The sequence below is a fragment of the Theropithecus gelada genome, chromosome 4, assembly GCF_003255815.1.
Source record: "Theropithecus gelada isolate Dixy chromosome 4, Tgel_1.0, whole genome shotgun sequence".
Classification (NCBI taxonomy): domain Eukaryota; kingdom Metazoa; phylum Chordata; class Mammalia; order Primates; family Cercopithecidae; genus Theropithecus; species Theropithecus gelada.
This window is the reverse complement of record NC_037671.1, coordinates 154310562-154330211: the sequence shown is the minus strand read 5'-3', so window position 1 is coordinate 154330211 and position 19650 is coordinate 154310562. Positions and strand designations below refer to the sequence as shown.

General features: G+C 38.9%; 1 protein-coding gene across 2 annotated transcripts in view; it reads left to right on the top strand.

The window, feature by feature from the left end:
• The window catches only part of ARHGAP18 (Rho GTPase activating protein 18), a 139495-nt gene that overhangs the window by 61698 nt on the left and 58147 nt on the right, over positions 1 to 19650 (top strand). For both annotated transcript variants that reach the window (XM_025383579.1, XM_025383580.1), the window contains exons 2-4: positions 9646 to 9848; positions 13364 to 13599; positions 18213 to 18276. In XM_025383579.1, the coding sequence (XP_025239364.1) occupies positions 9646 to 9848; positions 13364 to 13599; positions 18213 to 18276 (503 nt within the window). The remainder of the gene's footprint in view (positions 1 to 9645; positions 9849 to 13363; positions 13600 to 18212; positions 18277 to 19650) is intronic.

The window sequence follows — 19650 nt, the reverse complement described above, 5'->3', positions numbered from 1 at the left end:
TATGCAACCAGCCCTTCCTTTTGGATGCTTCTGTTTCCTTTAAGAAACCTACTTTTAGACTAAACATCCACAAGTAGCATCATGGAGACGTGGGACATTTACCTTAATTCATTTTAGAGTTTTCTGATGACTAATTTCTTTACTATCCAGTTTTCATCCCTCTCTCTTATTTTTTGTAGTTTTGTGCAATTAAATAAGAAATGCCTTAGAAATTATTTCAGAGGCAGCAGTACTTTAATAATTGAACAGCTCACCAACATCTGCTATGGCAGTTTGCTTGAACCCAGGGATACTAAAATGAAAAAAAAAAGAAAAACGTGGATTCTTGCCCCCAAGAAACACATAATTTAATGGTGGGGACACTCATGAGCAGATCATCAAAGTGCAGGATGTGGTAAGGGATGTGGGGAGGCTACAGAAGCAAGGTGATTCCAATCCCACAGAAAAAGGTACTGAGATATGAAATTGAGTAATGACAGCTGGAAAACAGATCAAACTGGAGAGCCTGTGCTCCGAGTGGCGAGGTAGCTACTGGTGTTTTATTTCCAGGTGGCTCTACAGCTGGCCAGAACAAGAAAAAGATAGAGGGTCTTGGAGAAAGAACAGCAGGTCCAGGGTATCAGGTGGATGCAAGTCATGGTGATGGATAATTGAATGAAGTGGATATGCTTTGAACCCATGTTGCAAGATCCTGAGATTTTTATGTCAGAGCCCCACTACAGATACCTTCATCCTTGTCGTGGAAGGTGATTTTGACATTAAGGTCCCAGGTTCCCATTTGGCTACTTGTTGAGTTGTACCTCCGATTGAGGAGGAAAAACTGCTTCCTGAGAGATTTGGCAAGCTCAGGAACAAAGAGGATTTCACTTCTACCTAGAACCAGAGCTCTAAAGCAAGACACCTATGCCTGGCCAGTGGTGGCCTACCATTTTCCCTTTATATGTTCCTTGTGTCTGTATCTAAAAAGGAAGTGATTTTTTGCAACCTGCCTGGGCTGCCTGCTGCCTTTCCCATATTCCTTTCTTTCTAGGCCTTCCCTCCCTTCTTTCTACCAGACCTGGCGGTGGTTACTATATCCCTATTCTTTTAGTGATGTCAAGAAGTAGAGGGAGGCCAGGCTCCGTGACTCACGCCTGTAATCTCAGCACTTTGGGAGGCCGAGGTGGGCGAATCACCTGAGGTCGGGAGTTTGAGACCAGCCTGACCAGCATGGAGAAACCCTGTCTCTACTAAAAATACAAAAAAAAAAAAAAAAAAAGGCCAGGCGTGGTGGCACATGTGTGTAATCCCAGCTACTTGGGAGACTGAGGGAGTAGCATCACTTGAACCCGGGAGGTGGAGGTTGCGGTGAGCCGAGATCGCGCCATTGCACTCCAGCCTGAACAACAACGGCAGAACTCCGTCTCAAAAAAAAAAAAAAAAAAAGAAAAAGAAAAAGTAGAGTGAAAGTCGCAACGATAAATAACAAAACAAAAAACCCAGCACCTATGAATTGGTTGTGCCATGTATTTCTCTAAAAGTGATAAAGCTAAGTTTTCAAAGCTAGCTCTTTTTTTTTTTTTTTTTTTTTTTTTGGGACTGAGTCTCGCTCTGTCGCGCAGGCTGGAGTGCAGTGGCCGGATCTCGGCTCACTGCAAGCTCCGTCCCCCGGGTTCCCGCCATTCTCCTGCCTCAGCCTCCCGAGTAGCTGGGACTACAGGCGCCCGTCACCTTGCCCGGCTAGTTTTTTGTATTTTTTAGTAGAGACGGGGTTTCACTGTGTTAGCCAGGATGGTCTCGATCTCCTGACCTCGTGATCCGCCCACCTCAGCCTCCCAAAGTGCTAGGATTACAGGCTTGAGCCACCGCGCCCGGCCTCAAAGCTAGCTCTTAACAGTGTCATTAATGGGCTTCTTTTCTCAGTTTTGCTTAGGTAATGTGACATAAACAGGATAATCAGGTCATTTGCTTATTGTTTTGCTGAGGGTTTTTTTTTTTTTTTTTGTCTTTTCTGCCTGTCAAAAGTGAGGAGCAAAAAACAAACCCAAAAGTGGATGAACACTGAAAAACTATAAAGCACTATACAAGATGTTAAGTGACTTTTTTTTTTTTTTTTTTTTTTTTTTTTTGAGACAGAGTCTTGCTCTGTCCCCTGGCTAGAGTGCAGTGGCATGATCTTGGCTCACTGCAAGCTCTGCCTCCTGGGTTCCAGCGATTCTCCTGCCTCAGCCTCCAGAGTAGCTGGGACTACAGGCGTGTGCCACTATGCCCAGCTAATTTTTGTATTTTTAGTAGAGATGAGGTTTCACCATGTTGGCCAGGCTGGTCTCGATCTCCTGACCTCATGATTCGCCCGCCTCGGACTCCCCAAAGTGTTGGGATTATAGGCATGAGTCACCGCACCGGGCTGCAACTTTTATTTTTAAAGAAAAGGAAAGCTGAAAGAACTAAGTAAATTTTATTTTTTTCCCAAAATGAAAAGGGTAAGATATGCAAAGAGGAAAATAAGTAAGTTTATGTGAAGTTCAGTACATCCTTGAGACTATAGCAATTGAGTCAGATAGAAGAGATTAGATTCTTTCTCTGGGTTCTGATGGTTGCATGGGTATGTGTGTGGGTGAGTGATGTGGTATTGCTTTCTAATCAACTTCTTACTGCCTTCAGGCATTATCAGTGTTCTTTCTTCCTGGATGTCAGAGCCACTTCTAATAATCACTGCTTTCAGCTAAACAACAGTAGGCATTCTCTTCGAAGGGGTAAAAATGACTTGGGTCATTCATAGGCTGAAGCTCTTCATAGTCATACAAATTCAGCATATTTTGATGGACAGGGCCTTTACACAATATTAATAGCTTTGCCATCTCACCATGGTAGTGATTACAGTAGTTCTTTAATATCACTGCTGAAACGAGAGAGAGAAATCTACACATGAGAAACATGCTTTTTTTTTCCAACGTAGAGATAATGTAAAGAAACAGTATTACATTTTAAAATTTCAAAATTTACAAAACAAAGTTTTTTAAAAAACAGATTATATTTGAAGTTATGCCCAGCATGACACTTTTTTTTTTTTAAATAGAGATAGGTGTCTTACTAGTTGCCCAGGCTGGTCTTGAACTTCTGGGCTCAAGCACTCTTCCCACTTCAGCCTTCCAAAGTGGTGGGATTACAAGTGTGAGCCACTGTGCCTGGCCACAAACCATATTTTAGAAAGGGCATTGAACAGGGACAGTGGCTTACACCTGTAATCCCAACACTTTGGGAGGCTGAGACAGGAGGATTGCCTGAGGCCAGGAGTTCCAAACCAGCCTTGGCAATACAAGGAGACTCTGTCTCTAGAAAAAGTTAGCCCGGTGAAGTGGTGTGTGCCTATAGTCCCACCTACTCAGGGAGGCGAAGTTGGGAGGATTGCTTGAGCCCAGGAGCTCCAGGCTGTAGCGAGCTATGATTGTGCTACTGCACTTTGGCCTGGGAGACACAGCAAAACCCCATCTCAGAAAACAAAAAAAAATTGAAAAATTAAAAAGAAAAAGTGCATTGGAAAATAATTCTCATCCCTTTTAAAAATATATGGTTTGATTTTTAAATGTATTTTTTTCTTGATAAGTGTAATGGTCATTTAAAAGTGCAAATTATAGACTGTCAACAAGATTACTTTTGCCTTGGCTATACGCAATACAAACTCAGAAAGATTGATGCATCTGGGGAAAACAAAGTAAATCCTACCCTTTTTAGTCTGTTTGACATATTAAAGTGACCACTGAAGAAGAAATGAGGGCATTAATCTCGGTTCTGTCACCCCTTTGCTGGGTAAAATTGGGGAATATTTAACCTTCAGGCCTCATTACCTCATCTAGAAAATGATGGGATAGGTTTAAATCTCTGAGGTGCAATAGTATTCTAATGTTTACACTTCAATACATATGGCTTTTTCTAAAATATTCTTAGTCATTATGGTTTATAAGTCATGATCTGAGTAAGAACCCCCACCCCCCGCCTTTTCTTTTTCTACACGTTAAAACAGAACAAAGCCGAAACAAAAATAAACTTTATGCTTTTGTCTTACACTGTATGTATATCCCAACTCAATCACTTCTTGTCCTGCATGGAAATAAAAGTAGAATAGGGAAGATGAAAGAAAGTATATCCTTTTTAGAAAGGATCTTGTAAGAAAACAAAACAAAACAGGTGCTAGGATCAGAGGATTTCAAGAAAGCTGACTTTGGGCCACAAAAATGCCTCGAAGGGTCAGAATCAGGAGACAGACTGGGTATAAAGCATCACAGCAGGACTTTTAACAGGGTAGGGAACACAAGGTAGAAATTGGACCAGATAGTTAAATATATGAGCTCAGAAGAAACATCCTACTTACAAATAAATCTGCCCTGAGGGAGTTTTTAGCTAGAGGGTAGGGATGACAAAGGCACATTAAGGCACATTTTTCAAATATACGCCAAAAGGGGACACCCAGAGAGAACTTCTGCCCCTTACTCATCATGGACACCAGCAAAAGATTAACAATATTGGTAAGGGAGGGGTTTTTTTTTAAATGACGTTTTTATTCTTTGTCATTATAGTATAAATTAAATATGGATATATTGGAATAAGTCCCAGTTTGTGTGAAAAGATACAGAACTAAACAAAAACAAAGAAATAGGTCCAGTCACTAGGAAAGCAAGTCTGTTTCTCTCAGAGGGCTTTCTGGAGTTTTGCCCACAGAATTGAAATGTGCATTTTCAGACCCATTAGGTGTTGTTTCTGAGAATTCTTAAAACAGTGGTTTTCAAAGTGTGGTCTGGGAACACCAGAGGCTCTCCAGACCCTTTCAGGTGTGTAGCAGAGTAAAACTGTTTTCATAATAACGCTAAGATGTTATTTGCCTCTTTCACACTCATTCTCTCATGAGAATACAGTGGAGTTTCCCAGAGACGACGCGAACTGTAATATTGTAAAAGATTGAACGCAGAAGCAGATGTAAGAATCCAGATGTCTTCTGTTAAGCTTGACATTAAAGGCAGTTTCAAAAATATAAAACAGAGCTACTCATCTCACTATTTTTATTTGAAAAATGGCCTTTTAAATGTTATCTCTGTGAAGATGTTTATTCTTAAATGAATAGTATTTAAATTTTTTTGTTTCAGTGTTTAGTATTATAAATATCAATAGATATCGCCTACATAAGCAAAAGCTCTTTGAGGGTCTTAGAACAATCTTAAGTGTGTAAAGGAGTCCTGAGACCAAAAAGCTTGAGAATGTTCTAGAGGACTGTGATTCCTCTGGATCTTATTAAACAGTGTGAGGGGCAGTTCTATGCAGTTAGCACAAGTTTACCTAGGGAACGTTTTTCATGGTTACCTATGAGGCACTTCAGTAAGAATTTTCACAACAAACAAAGCAAGCAAGGCTACTGTTATTCTTCCCATTTTTTAGATAGGAAAAGTGAGGAGTAGAGAAATTGAGTGATTTACCCAAAGATTGCAGTTAAGTAGAGCTGGAATCATTTGGTACTTAGACTCCTAGTTCCATATGTTTCCATTTCATTTTGCTGACTGAGCTGACTGCATTGATAGCAGAATAAATCATCAATCTTCTAGCTGACCTCAGTATAATCAATGGCAACCTCCACCTCTTTGTAAAGAAAAAATGTCAGACCAGTTTAATATTCGCTATGACAAAATAAATAACAGGCATTATAACTGATACCCTGAACGATATCATTGCCTTTGAAATTCACTGATTAGGTGGAAAATGTATCACCAGAAAATGGGATAGCATATACCTGGGGAAAATACAACAAAACAAAGCCCTCATTTTTGTAAACAGAGCATGCTAGCAAGAGGGAAAAGAAGATTCCGGGAAGGCCCATCAGGGTCTGTAAAGTGAATATTTGCTTGTGATGTGAGTGTCCATGGTAAAAAAGCAAAATGATTATACTCTGGTGTATTGGAAAGAGCGTGACTTGTACAGCAAGCTAGGAAGCAATTCTTTATAGAGCAATGCTGGCAACTTCCTTTAGAGGACAGTGTCTAGTTCTGTCATTATAGTTGGAAAAGGTGAGAAATGTGGGAGCTTCTGAAGCATATCCATGGCATGATTAGCACACAGAATTCTGGAGGGAGAGGGAGGAGGAAGGAACTTGGAATAATTGCTTGCTAGAAAGTCAGGTAGGGGTCACTGGTAGTTGCCTGTGGTATAAACTGCGTGTTTCTTTGATTTCAACACCATGTGTCAGCTTGGATCTTTTGGAAATATAAAATATTTCTGCTCTGTACTTCATTACATCTAGCAGATGTTGCTTTATGTTTTTGAACCTCATTTGCAGAATGAACATGGTATCATATAACATACTCCTAAAAACAGAAAAGAGGAAACCAGTTAACTGGCCTCTTAGCAGAATGGTTTTAAGAGGGTCCAGGCTTTTAGTCACTGCCTGTCTGAAGTACAAAAGTAGAATATATGCTACAAAGAAAAGAAGTAACACAACATGTTCATTGATGTAAACTGAAAGAATGTTCACTTACATTTTTAGACAAATTAAAAAATACATGGCAGGTTGACCAAGGAGGGTAGTCTATTACTGAATGGCTGCGTCCTTCCCACTCCTCATCCCCTCTTATTTAAAAATGAAAATGTGTTCTTGCAGTATTTACCAGTGATCAAAAAAATATGGAAGAAAGAAAAAGAAAATTCCTCCTTTCCATGACTCAGTATTTTTAGGTTATCACAAAGCTATTCAGCTTCTGAATCTTATTAAAGTCAAAATATTGAGTCAATTCATCAGCACTAAGCTATTCAATTTTTGCTTTATGCATGTTTTGAAAGCAAGGCTTGATATAGATGGTGTATTTATGTAACAATGGTGTTACTCAATGACCTTGCATTTTTCTGCACATGCTATCTTAATGGAAATTTACTGGAAAATTCTTGCCAGAATAAACACATTCCTTCAGGACTGAAAGGCTTAATGTACTTCTAGTTCAACTGCACCTTTTTCCCATGAGCAGATAAACCAAATTATTTGGCGTTAGTCATTATACTTCACACAGTTTACAGTACTTATTGTGGTCTCACAGGGGGGTAAGAGTTGAAGGAGACAGAAGTAAGGTGGTCAATTTCACACTATGAGAGAGAAAACAAAAGGATAAAGCATCTGTATATTTGACATGCAATATGAAAAATGAATCTGGCAGGCATCTGTAAATTAACATTAGCTATCCTGGTAAGGCAGAAGTAAGGAATATGAACAATATAGATAAGTTGAGCTGATGAACCAGAAATTTAAAAATATATATTTTTTATTTTTAAGAGAGGGATGACTTTCTCATTTACATGTTAATTTAAGAATCAGGAGTGAAAACTCTAAAAGAAAAATACTGGCTATGTAATGACCATTGGGGCCGGATATGGGGACCCAGGTGGAACACAGAGATGTAAACAGGACGATTGAGGCCAGGGAGGGAGGAAGTACCCCTTGAATTAAGGGATGAAGAAGGCAAACAATGAACAATGGAGACTTAAGGAAAGAGATTCACAAACATGTCTAGACTTAGGCTTGTTGGCCCCTGTCCTAATTCCCACCCATCACCACCCAAGGTTACTACTGGGGAGAGATTATAGTGATTGTTTATTCATGCATGCAACCAGCATTAATAAAGTTTGTAATCAAGGCAGGAAGACTCATCTTTAAAGGAATAAAACTGGCGTATCAGCATATTAAAGCTAAGTGCTCAGTTATACTGCATTTATTTGCAGCAATAGGCAATTAAGTTCCTTGACTTTTTCTAACAAACCAGTTGGAATTAAGCTGCTGGATAGATTTGCCCAGAGTTTAGTGACCCTCTCCCTTACGTACTATTAAAATCCTACTATTTTAAACAATTTTGGGAAAGGCTAGTTTAAATGTGAATGTTCACACACTATTAAAGAATTTTATTGTAATTTTAAAATTATTTTCAGTATGTACAGTAAGTAAAACCAATCTGGCAAACGAAGAATTACTTCCTGGAAGTCCTTCTTGAGAGAAGTAATCTGAAAATTAAAATAGCAAAACAGTTATTCAACGATTGTCCTCACTCAAATTGTATTCTTTAAAAAAATTTATTGTTGTGTTAGTCCATTCTCATGCTGCTAATAAAGACATACCTGAGACTGGGTAATTTGTAAAGGAAAGAGGTTTAATTGACTCACAGTTCAGCATGGCTGGGGAAGCCTCAGGAAACTTAAATCATGGCAGAAAGGGAAGCAAACACACCCTTCTTCATATGATGGCAACAAGGAGAAGTAACAAGCAAAAAGGGGAAAAGCCCCTTATGAAACCATCAGATCTCATGACAGCTCACTCACTATCACCAGAACAGCATGAAGGTAACTGTCCCCATGATTAAATTACCTCCTGTTGGGTCCCCCCAGGACATGTGGGGCTTATGGTTACTACAATTCAAGATGAGATTTGGGTGGGGACATAGCAAAACCATATCAACTGTAAATAAAGGAAAGGCATCAAAGCTGAAAAATTTCTTCTTTTAAGGAATCAGGCATGGTTTTCTCTGTAAATAATAAAACAAAAACTTATTAAATCTAGGTCTTACAAGCTCCTTTAATTCAATTTTAGAGGTAGGTGAGATGTGAATTATAACAAAAAATACCGTTTACTTGAAGTTATACAAATGCTCTTATTTATTCAATTTATTCTTCATAGATAATATCAGAGAGAGAAATGTTTGAGGTAATTCCAAGCTATTCAGAGTTGCTAATAAATGAGTTTTTACCACATTTTGGAATTTTTAATACATATAAATCATGGGTCCATTTATAAATAAAGATTAGAAATTGCTTTCTACAGTAGATTATAACAGCAAACAAATCATCTTATTTATATTTTGATTTCAAAAATAAAATGGAAATTCAAATGCTTCATCGGTTGAAGATATTTACTATATAACAGTTGACTAAGTTTTGTTTATGAATATAAATGATAAACACAAAAATTGTATAAAATTCATTCCCAATTAATAGTCTGTAATTAAGATTTAACATGTTGCTTTTTAAAAACTAACTTTCAGGTTTAAATGACTCTTATGCCTGGGTGTGGTGGCTCATGCCTTTAATCTCAGTGCTTTGGGAGGTTGAGGTGCGAGGATCAGTTGAGGATCACTTGAGGCCAGGAGTTTCAGACCAACCTGGGCAACACAGCAAGACCCCATGTCTACCAAAAGAAAAAAAAATAGCTGGGCAATATGGTATATACCTGTAGTAGTAGCTACTCAGGAGACTAAGGTAGGAGGATCATTTGAGCCCAGTAGTTTGGAATTAGAGTGAACGATGGTCACACTGGTGCACTCGAACCTTGGCAACAGAGCAAGACCTTGTCGCTAAAAAATATATTTGAAAAATGAGTCTTCATTTAATGTAAATGGAAAAATAATTTACCATGTTGCTCTTTGTACTTCACAATACTTTTCTGTGGAGCATGCAACTGTTTATTCTACAAGCATATTATAATCAGTAGCACTCCAGAGTAAACAGTTTCAAAATATATATTCCTTTGGTTTTATTAAGGAGAACTTAAGGAGTTAACAAATTCTCCAGCATATTGCTGTGATACTTTAGAAATTATACTGCTTCCTTTTGTACTAAAATAAACCATGTGTTCTTTTGAATTTGTAGTCGCAGATATGGCCAGTACACTATGAACCAGGAAAGCACCACCACCAGAGTTATGGAGAAGCCCCCATTTGATCGATCAATTTCCCAGGATTCTTTGGATGAACTGTCTATGGAAGACTATTGGATAGAACTAGAAAACATCAAGAAATCTAGTGAAAACAGACAAGAAGATCAAGAGGTGGTTGTCGTCAAAGAACCTGATGGTAATAACTAACTAAATAAAGCTTTTATTGTTTGTATTTGTATTTATAGGAAATGAATGCATAGAAAGGAAGAGAACAAAAAAAAAAAAAAAAAAAAAAAAAAAAATTAAAGCTAGGACCACCGAAAAAAGATACTGCCTTTCAACTTGAAAATTACTTGTTTGAGGCAGATTTATGGATGCAACTGCCAGATACAAGTGGCATAAGTAAGTTAGCGTAGTCATAGATATGGCTGGAATGTTGTTGGCTAAGCTCACTGTATCATAGCTTTTTAGAGTTAGACTTCATCTTTGAAACTATCTAATCTCTCTTTAAATTTCTTCTGTAATATAGTAGCCACATTGTCATTTGGTCTCTAGTGAGTGCAGATGGTGATAGAAAGAGCACTGCTTTGCAGTAATACTGTTTTTCCAGTGGTCAGTCAGCTTGAGTTTCTTTGATCTTTGTTTTATTGATTCACAGTCTGCTGTCCTCTAACTTTGACTCTCTTGCTTTAGTTATGCCTTTGGGACAAATGGAACAGAGCTCTTCTATTTTTACATGATAGCCTTTCATATATTTGAGAATATTTATCTTGTTCCTAGCCAGGATGTTTCTAGAAAGAAAATTCACATAAACCAATCTTTGTGGGTGGTTTTCAAAGACCTGCTGTGGTCCTGGCTATTTTGTCATTCGAAGTATAGTTCTCCAGATTGGATGCAATGGCTCATGTTTAGCCAACTAATCTAAAAATACAGAGTTGGGCAGTAGATGGTGGCATTACCGTTTTTAGCTTCCATATTTACTTCTTTGTTGTATTTGGTGCATAATTTCTGTAGAGTCACTTTCCAGCCATAGTTCCCATTGTCTGCTGTAATACTTGATATTCTGGGAGAAACATGTAAAACTTTACTTAAAAGTTTTTTTGTACCATTTCTTTTAATCTCTGAAATTCAAGCAGTTGCCAAGTTTGTCATGTCCGTTTCTCTTGTCTGTTATATTAGCTTTCTTTCTATGCCTTGTGCCATCTATACATTTGGCAGTATGTTTATGTAAGTTGATATATAAATGCCAAAATGTGAGAGCCCCAATCAGAGCTTTGTGATCCACGAATAGAGACTTCCTTCTCAACACAATGACTTCTTAACTAAATTACTTAGGATCTAATTAAGTAGCAAAATCTATATAAATAAGATTTTTCTCCTTGGCTACAACATTGCTTGAAAAATCTACCAATACTTATTTAAAAAGAAGACTTGGGGATTTTTCTTTTTTTTTTTTTTTTTTTTTTTTTGAGACGGAGTCTCGCTCTGTCACCCAGGCTGGAGTGCAGTGGCCGGATCTCTGCTCACTGCAAGCTCCGCCTCCCGGGTTTTAGGCCATTCTCCTGGCTCAGCCTCCTGAGTAGCGGGGACTACAGGCGCTCGCCACCTCGCCCGGCTAGTTTTTTGTATTTTTTAGTAGAGACGGGGTTTCACCGTATTAGCCAGGATGGTCTCGATCTCCCGACCTCGTGATCCGCCCGTCTCGGCCTCCCAAAGTGCTAGGATTACAGGCTTGAGCCACCGCGCCCGGCCAGGGGATTTTTCTTAATTTAATTTCTCAGACCTAGAAGAACACTACAGTTAACTCATTCTTTAGCTTCTTGTTTATTTTTCTGTCACTGTTTCCCAAATATGATACCAATAAAGTCAAGCTTATTTGTGATAGTTAATAGTATCTTTCACCCTTTCTTTCTCCCTGTTTCAAGATGGATGTAGCATACTAGTCTGCTGAATAAGGAGAGAATATGTTTGAGAAAGTGGCGTTTAAACCCGATACATAGAAGTATGTCGTTAGCTGTTTGATAATTCTCCAACGTTAATTAGATTCATTGATTATTATGTACTATGTGGTCATCAAGAAGATTGGGAATGTTTTCTACATGCCCACACCTTTTCTTAGACTTTAAATTGTTTAAGCTTTACTTCTACTTTTTAATGGAAAAAGTGACTCTACATAGTAATCTTGTTTATTTTCCTTGTTGTGTAACAACATCAGCTTTTTTTCTGGCAATTTGGTTTTGTACACCAATACTGAGTACTACCTTAAAAGCATAAATAATAGTGGCTGACTTAGTTTTTTGTTGTTGTTTTGTTTTGTTTTGTTTTGAGACAGTCTTGCTCTGTCACCCAGGCTGGAGTGGCACAATCTCAGTTCATTGCAACCTCCGCCTCCCAGGTTCAAGAGATTCTCTTGCCTCAGCCTCCCTGGTAGCTGGGATTACAGGCGTGCACCACCACGCCTAGCTAATTTTTGTATTTTTAGTAGAGAGCGGGTTTTACCATGTTGGCCAGGCCAGTCTCCAACTCCTGACCTCAAGTGATCCACCCACCTCAAAAGTGCTGGGATTACAAGCCTAGCCACCATGCCCGGCCTTGCTGACTTTTTATGCTAGTAAGCTGTTTTTGTTGTCTGGTGTGCACAGTGCCTAGTACTGGCTTATGTCTCTTGAAGTCAGTTATTAATACTTGATTTCTGCCATCAAGAAGTTTATATAGTATAGAAAGACAGGCAGGACTAGGTGCTCTACCATGTGATTCAGTCTGTCTCAGGGCTTTTCAAAGCTCCTTCCATATAACATTCTCACCTTTGGTTATAGCATAGCTGGAAGAGGTATGCTTTAGTGTACAGATCAGAAAACAGAGTCAACTAGAGGCTAAGTAACTTGTCCAAAGAGACTTGGCTATCAAGGTGCAGAAATGGGGTACAGATCCAGGTCTTTTGTGTCCCAATTCATCCCTCTTTTATTTTCCTCTATAAACATGATGGTTGGAAAGAATCTATTCTAATTATCCTTCTGCTTTTAAATAACTTTCATTAGATCTTACACAATATTTGCATGAATATTTACTTCCTGCTTTCAGTGTTTTGAATTGATTCTTGTTTGATTAGCTTCCTATATAAGCTTTTTTTGCTGAATATATTGTGCTTTTAAAAAACATTGTAAAATAATCTGATGTGCTGACTTGGAAGATTAGAAAAATTAATTTGAAATTGATTAGTTCCCAATGTTCTGATGCTGTTAACTTCTTTGCTGCACTTCCTGTCAGCTACAGTGAACAGAGAAAACAAGGCTTTCCATAAATTAGTGTTGGACTCTGAGGTAGTACTGAATTTCAGCCAAGAAACTGGGCTTAATATATAGCCCCAGCATTGACTTATTTCTGTAACTTGATGGAAGTAAGTTATCTCTTTATTCTTTGCTCATCTCTGGAAGGGGAATAGTATCATCCTCTGGGTTAATCTGCAAGGAAGTTATAGAGGTTAATTACATGTGAAGTCATTTAAAAATTTTAATTGAGTATATATGGAATCCATCTAAAATTTTATATCGTGGCTGGAGTGTATGGCAGTTGTCCAAGTTTTAGATAATGATTATTAGCACTGTGGTTTGGTTACAATAGAAGAGTTTTAGTAAGAATTTTTAACAGCTTAAAAAATATAAAGGTTCTTATATTTTGTGATTTAAGTACCACTTTTCTCTACTATCTTAGAGGGAGAATTGGAAGAAGAGTGGCTTAAAGAGGCCGGTTTGTCCAATCTCTTCGGAGAGTCTGCTGGAGATCCACAGGAAAGCATGGTGTTTTTATCAACATTGACCCGGACCCAGGCAGCAGCAGTTCAGAAGCGAGTAGAGACGGTCTCCCAGACCTTGAGGAAGAAAAACAAACAGTACCAGATTCCTGACGTCAGAGACATATTTGCTCAACAGAGAGAATCGAAAGAAACAGTAGGTTTTCTTTTTTGATGTTAAGGCAAAGGACTAATTGCTTACAATTAATTGGATCAATCTGGTTTAATTCAAATGATTAAAAACGTAATGATCACCTATTCTGTGCCAGGCACCAAAACTCTATGCTTGCAGCAAACAAGAGAGACTTGCTTCCTGCCTTTCTGGAAGTTATACTGATGAGGCAGAAAACCAAACTAGTTAAAATTCAGCATGATAATCCATGCATTAGGGGAAGAGGGTGTCCTTGGAGCATTAGAAGTGACTCTAACTCCACTAGGGGTGACAGGGACAGCGGACAGCTTCTCAGACAACGTGACTACCAACAGTTACTTAGAGAAAAGTAGGATTAGGGTATTCTTCCCTATCTATTAATGCTTGTAGGAATATTTGATTTGTCCCTAGACTCATTTGGGGATGGATAAGTAGAGTGTGAGGGAGCTAATTGCAGCTGAATTACAAAGTAGGAACCTTGAGACATGAAGTAACTTCTCCTTTGTGGTGTTAAAAGAAAGACCTTAGACAAATTAAATTTAACAGAATTTAATTGAGCAAACAGTGATTTGCAAATTGGGCAGCCCCCAGAATCACAGCAGATTCAGAGAGACTCCAGTGCTACCGTGTGGTCAAAGAAGATTTATGGACAGGGAAAGGAAAGTGATCTACAGAAAATGGAAGTGAGGTGCAGAATCAGCCGGATTGGTCACAGCTTTGTGTTTGCCTTATTTGAATATGGTTTGAACAGTTGGCCACCTTTGACTGGTCAAAATTTGGTGATTGACACGAGTAAGTTACACAGTCTATTTACATATTCAGTTAGGTTAAAGTTCACTAAATACAGAGAAACCCTTTAGGATAAACATAAGATATGTAAGGAGGCAGCTTTAGGTTAAACTTTAAGGTGTCTAGCCTTAGCACAGCGACAGCACACAAAAGATTGAGTAAATATTTGTCTAGGCGATTGACTTATTAATGAAAGCTGCGGGGTCTGGTAGAGACTGTGGGACTGATGAATGAAGAGAGGTATCAGGGAAGGCATGATAAAAGTTTGAGAGGCTGGGTGTGGTGGCTCACAGCTGTTATCCCAGCTCTTTGGGAGGCTGAGACTGGAGAGTTCAAGACCAGCCTGGGCAACATAGCAAAACCTAATCTCTACAAAAAGCACAAGAATTAGCTGGGTGTGGTGGCGTGTGCCTGTAGGCCCAGCTACTTGCGGAGCTGAGGCCAGAGGATCGCTTGAGCCCTGGAGGTCGAGGCTGCAGTAAGCTGTGTTCATGCCACTGCACTCCAGGCTGGGTGACAAAATGAGAACCCATCTCAAACAACAACAGTAACAACAACAACAACAACAACAACAACAACAACAAAGAACTGTGTGGCTCAGATCAGTGCTACTCGAACAAGCCAGTTGGTGGATTACCTTTTACTCATCTGTAAGGGCATAAGGAGCTTGCACAGAATATAAATGATCCTTCTTTCTTTCATCAAAAAAGTCTTGCTGCCAGAAAAAAAGTAAAAAATCAGTTGATCTAGATGGTGTTCTTGAGGTCAAAGTTGATTTACATTCTGGCTTGAGTAGCTCTGGCCTAAAAGACCCAGTGAGGTGGTTGGAAGGAGAATGAACACGGAATGAGACTCTTGAACAATGATTGTAATAATAATAACAATACCAGCTGCTGCCACCATTGCTGAACAATTACTGTGCCAACCACTTTAACGTGCTTTATCTCACTTAATCCTTACAGCTGTCTTGTGAGTGAGGTATTATTTCCATTCTGTGGCTGAGGCTCATAGATTTTATTTTATTTTTTAATTTTTATTTTTGGAAATGGAGTCTCTCTCTGTCACCCAGGCTGGCATGCAGTGGCACAATCGTGGCTCAGTGCAACCTCCACCTCCCAGGTTCAAGCAGTTCTCCGGCCTCAGCCTCCTGAGTAGCTGGGACTGCAGGTGCATGCCACCATGCCCGGCTAATTTTTTGTACTTTTAGTAGAGACGGGGTCTCACTGTGTTGGCTAGGCTAGTCTTGAACTCCTGACCTTAGGTGATCTGCCTCCCTCAGCCTCCCAAAGCGCTGGGATTACAGGTGGGAGCCACCGCGCCCTGCCAGATTTTAAGTAACTTGCTCAGTATCCTGTAGATAGTAACCCCAAATTTGTTTGATTTTGAAGTACATGCTTTTAACCACTCTCTATCCTGGTATATTTGCATTTTGTACACGATTCTGACATTAAGCATCCTGAATATGAGATTCTATTCACACTATAGAAGATAACAAAAATTGAATGATTATTTATTTTAAAAAAGGAATGAAAGGGTTTATATTCATGGTATCTTCCTGTCATGTAGACACTCTTTTGCTTTTTCTAGACATTTTATTCTTGCCAGAAAGCCCTTCTAGCTGCAGATTGCTACTCTCTTTGCATGACCAATTTCGAATCAAGTCCAGTCCATTTTATAGGAGTTTTGGGGTCATTAAATTGCTCCAGGCACTTGCTTAAGTTAAGCACTTGCTTACTACCCAGTGGCTATTTGGGATATCCACTAGTATTAAAGGACTGGGCTAGGTTTCCAGCTGAAGAAAAATGAATGGTAAGGAAATTTAGTATTATGACATTTTCTTCCCAACTAGAGAACCCTCACTAAGGGAGTTAAGAGGAAGTGAAAAGTGAAAAGGGGGATGGAACAGAGAGCTGAGCCTAAGCAAAATATAAACTGTGGGATTTCTGCCAGTCTCCAAGAGGATGTTGCTACTCGGTGCTAGAAACAACATTTTTCCAGCAAGTTTCTGGCAGTGTCAGAACCACATGGTTTGAGTCCAAGGTAATTGGTGGATTGTGTCATCTGATGGAGTCATTAAGAGAGAACTAGCAAAAGGAAATTTGAATAATGGTAACTTGCTTACACTGCATGCCTTTGATTGAAACACTGCCACCCATGAGAAAAGTGCTTTATCTCCCCCATCTCTCAAGCAAACGTGGGCCAGCCATCTTCACTTGCAGTTCTTCTGTTTTTGAGCGATTGTATATTCAGCTCTTCCATGTTAAATGCTTCCTCATGAAGGCCTTGCTGACACTAGAAAATATAATACAGAAATGAACACCATCTGTACTGCCATCTTCAATTGCTAAGGAAAATAATTCCAACCACATGCTCCAAAATATGTGTTCTTTTGTGAGACTGGAATCACTCTGTTCATTGTGCCATGCAGGACCAGCCTCTGCCGACTTGTGGGAGGAAGGAGAGAGAATGGGACTGCTCTGTCCTTCAAGGGGGTTAAAGTGATGCTGGGTACCCACGTCCCACTTCTGTGACTTGGTCGTCACTGTAACATTGTCCTGGGTTTTCCCCATCTCTAAGTGGTTCATTAGTGGTCAAGATGTCCCTAGCCTAGTGCTTTTCTAGGCTCTTTTTAGACTTCAGGTGGAGGATGAAGTCCTTCCTGGACAACAGCTTGAGGTGACATGTGTAGTGAGACTGCAATGGCCGCTTTCTGTCTGAGATAAAATCCAGTAGAATTATCAATATTATTTTTTAAAATAATTTGAATAGACCTCTTTCTGTGGTTGATCCAGACTCTCCTTCCTGACCTCTGAATTCCTTCTGAAGCCTTACCTGGAAAGGAGGAAGTACTGTCTGGCCACATTGACTGCTGAGCAGAGTCAGCCGTGGTTTACCACCTCCATAAACCTTTGGAAGGCTCCACTCCTTGGGTGTCTCTGCCCCGGCCCCTTGAAAACAGGAATTCCTTCAGATGTTTTAGGTCTTATTGCTGGTTTGGTAATTTAGTTACTTATCTCACGTTTATTTCTGGATTTTTTTTTTTTTTACTTGAAGAATTTCTATTTTATTAGGGACATGTACTTTTATCGTTTTATAACAGCATGATTGAGATATAATTCACATACCATACAATTCGCCCACTAAAAGTGCACAATTCAATGTTCTTTTTAGCATATTCACAGTCGTGCAATGATCACCACAATCAGTTTTAGCACATTTTTATTATTTCCAAAAGAAAGCCTGTATCCATTAGCAGTCCTTCCCCATCTTTCCCTCCCTACTCTTAGGTGACCACTAGTCAGCTTTGTGTCTCTATGGTTTGCATATTATGGTCATTTGCTATAAATGGAATCATATAATATGTGGCTCTTTGTGACAGGTTCCTTTTACTTAGCATAATGTTTTCAAGGTTTATTTATGTTGCAGCATATATCAATACTTCATTTCTTTTTATAGCCAAATAACATTCCATGGTACAGATAGACCACATTTTGCTTATCCATTTGTCAGTTAATAGATATTACTAATTTTTTAACATGTTTGTCCTTTCTCCTCCACTAAATAGTAGCATTCTTGATGACAGGGACACACTCATGACTTTTTTTATATTTCCCACTGGGCCTATTATTGTCTCTTACAAGTTGTAGGTAATAAAATATTTTTTGGATTATTGCTTGTTGATTATTACCTTAGTGCCCCTTTTGCACTGTGATTGTTATAATTCTGAGTACATTTCTTGTACTCTAAAGATTAGTAACAAAATTATTTACAATATCATTTTCTCTGGTTTTGAGTTGGAGATGACTAAATGGCCTGTTTTCTGTGTTTAGGCTCCAGATGACACTGAATCGCAGTCACTTAGAACAAATGAAAACAAATACCAAGGAAGAGATGGTATGTTGAACCTGTTCTCTTGTTTTCCCCGCCCCCTTTAATTAGCATAACAAACAGTTACAGTCTTATGAGATAATTCACCTTCAATTCTAGTAAACAAATTCTATTAAAATGCTAATGAAAAGTCCCAAGTGGATCATTACGTGAGGCTGAGCATATAGTTGGCCTTCAATTTTCTTTTAATGTGTATCCCCATCTTCTGATTCGAAATGCATATACGTATCTTCCTGAGTGCTTACCATGTGCCAGATGTTATCAGGAGATGCCTACCTCATTTAATACACCCCAAAACAATGTAATGGTTATTGTTCTTAATCCATTTTACAGATGAGTGAGCTGAGGCTTAGAGCTGAGAAGCCACTTTCCAATGCCATACAGCTGGTCACTGAGCCAACAAACCTGCAGCATTGTTCTTAAATCACAAGCTCCTAATTCATAAATGGGGTAATTTTTTAGATGTTATAGAAAAACTTTTTAAAATAGTTAAGATTTTTATGGGCAATTGATTATAATTCTCCTTTTCATGTTTCTCTGCTAACATTTGTTATTTCAGAAGTGAATGAGAAACTTGAGGTATGGAAGAAAGTAACTTTTTTTTTTTTTTTTTGAAGTGGAGTCTTGCTCTGTCTCCCAGGCTAGAGTGCAGTGGTGTGGTCTTGGCTCACTGCAACCTCCGCCTCCCAGATTCAGGTGATCCTCCTGCCTCAGCCTCTCCAGTAGCTGGGATTATAGGCACATGCCACCATGCCCGGCTAATTTTTTTTTTTTTCAATAGAGACAGGGTTTTGCCATGTTGGTGAGGCTGGTCTTGAACGCCTGACCTCAAATGATCTGCCTACCTGGGCCTCCCAGAGTGTGGGGATTACAGGTGTGAGCAACCATGCCCAGCCAAAAGTAACTATTAAGGCTGTATTAGTACTTACTAAGAAAGAGTTTATAGCTATTTCATTTGTTTACAGAAAGGGAAAATATTCTAAGTGAAGTTAATTGATTTAAGCTTAAAAATTTAATTGTTAATTGTTATTTAACAAACTAAAACAGGTGATTTATGTTTATATTCCTAAAATTTAGCAACTGGGGTGTTCATGCCATTAATAGTGTTGCATTTGGTTTGGAAGTAGTAGTGGGAGGAGTTATTAGGTAAACTGTGGAGGACTGAGGAGTGTTCCAACATTCCTATAAAAATCCTACATTACTCAAGATCATATGGGATATTTTCCTTCCATACTTTTCTCAGAACTTCTCTCTGGCACCCCTGCCTTAAAGGTAATATGCACACATGTGTATACACACATATATATTTATAAAAGCACTTGCTTTTTACTATTCTGTGGATGTTTCTTCAGTTTTATGCGTTATATCTGAATGAAATCA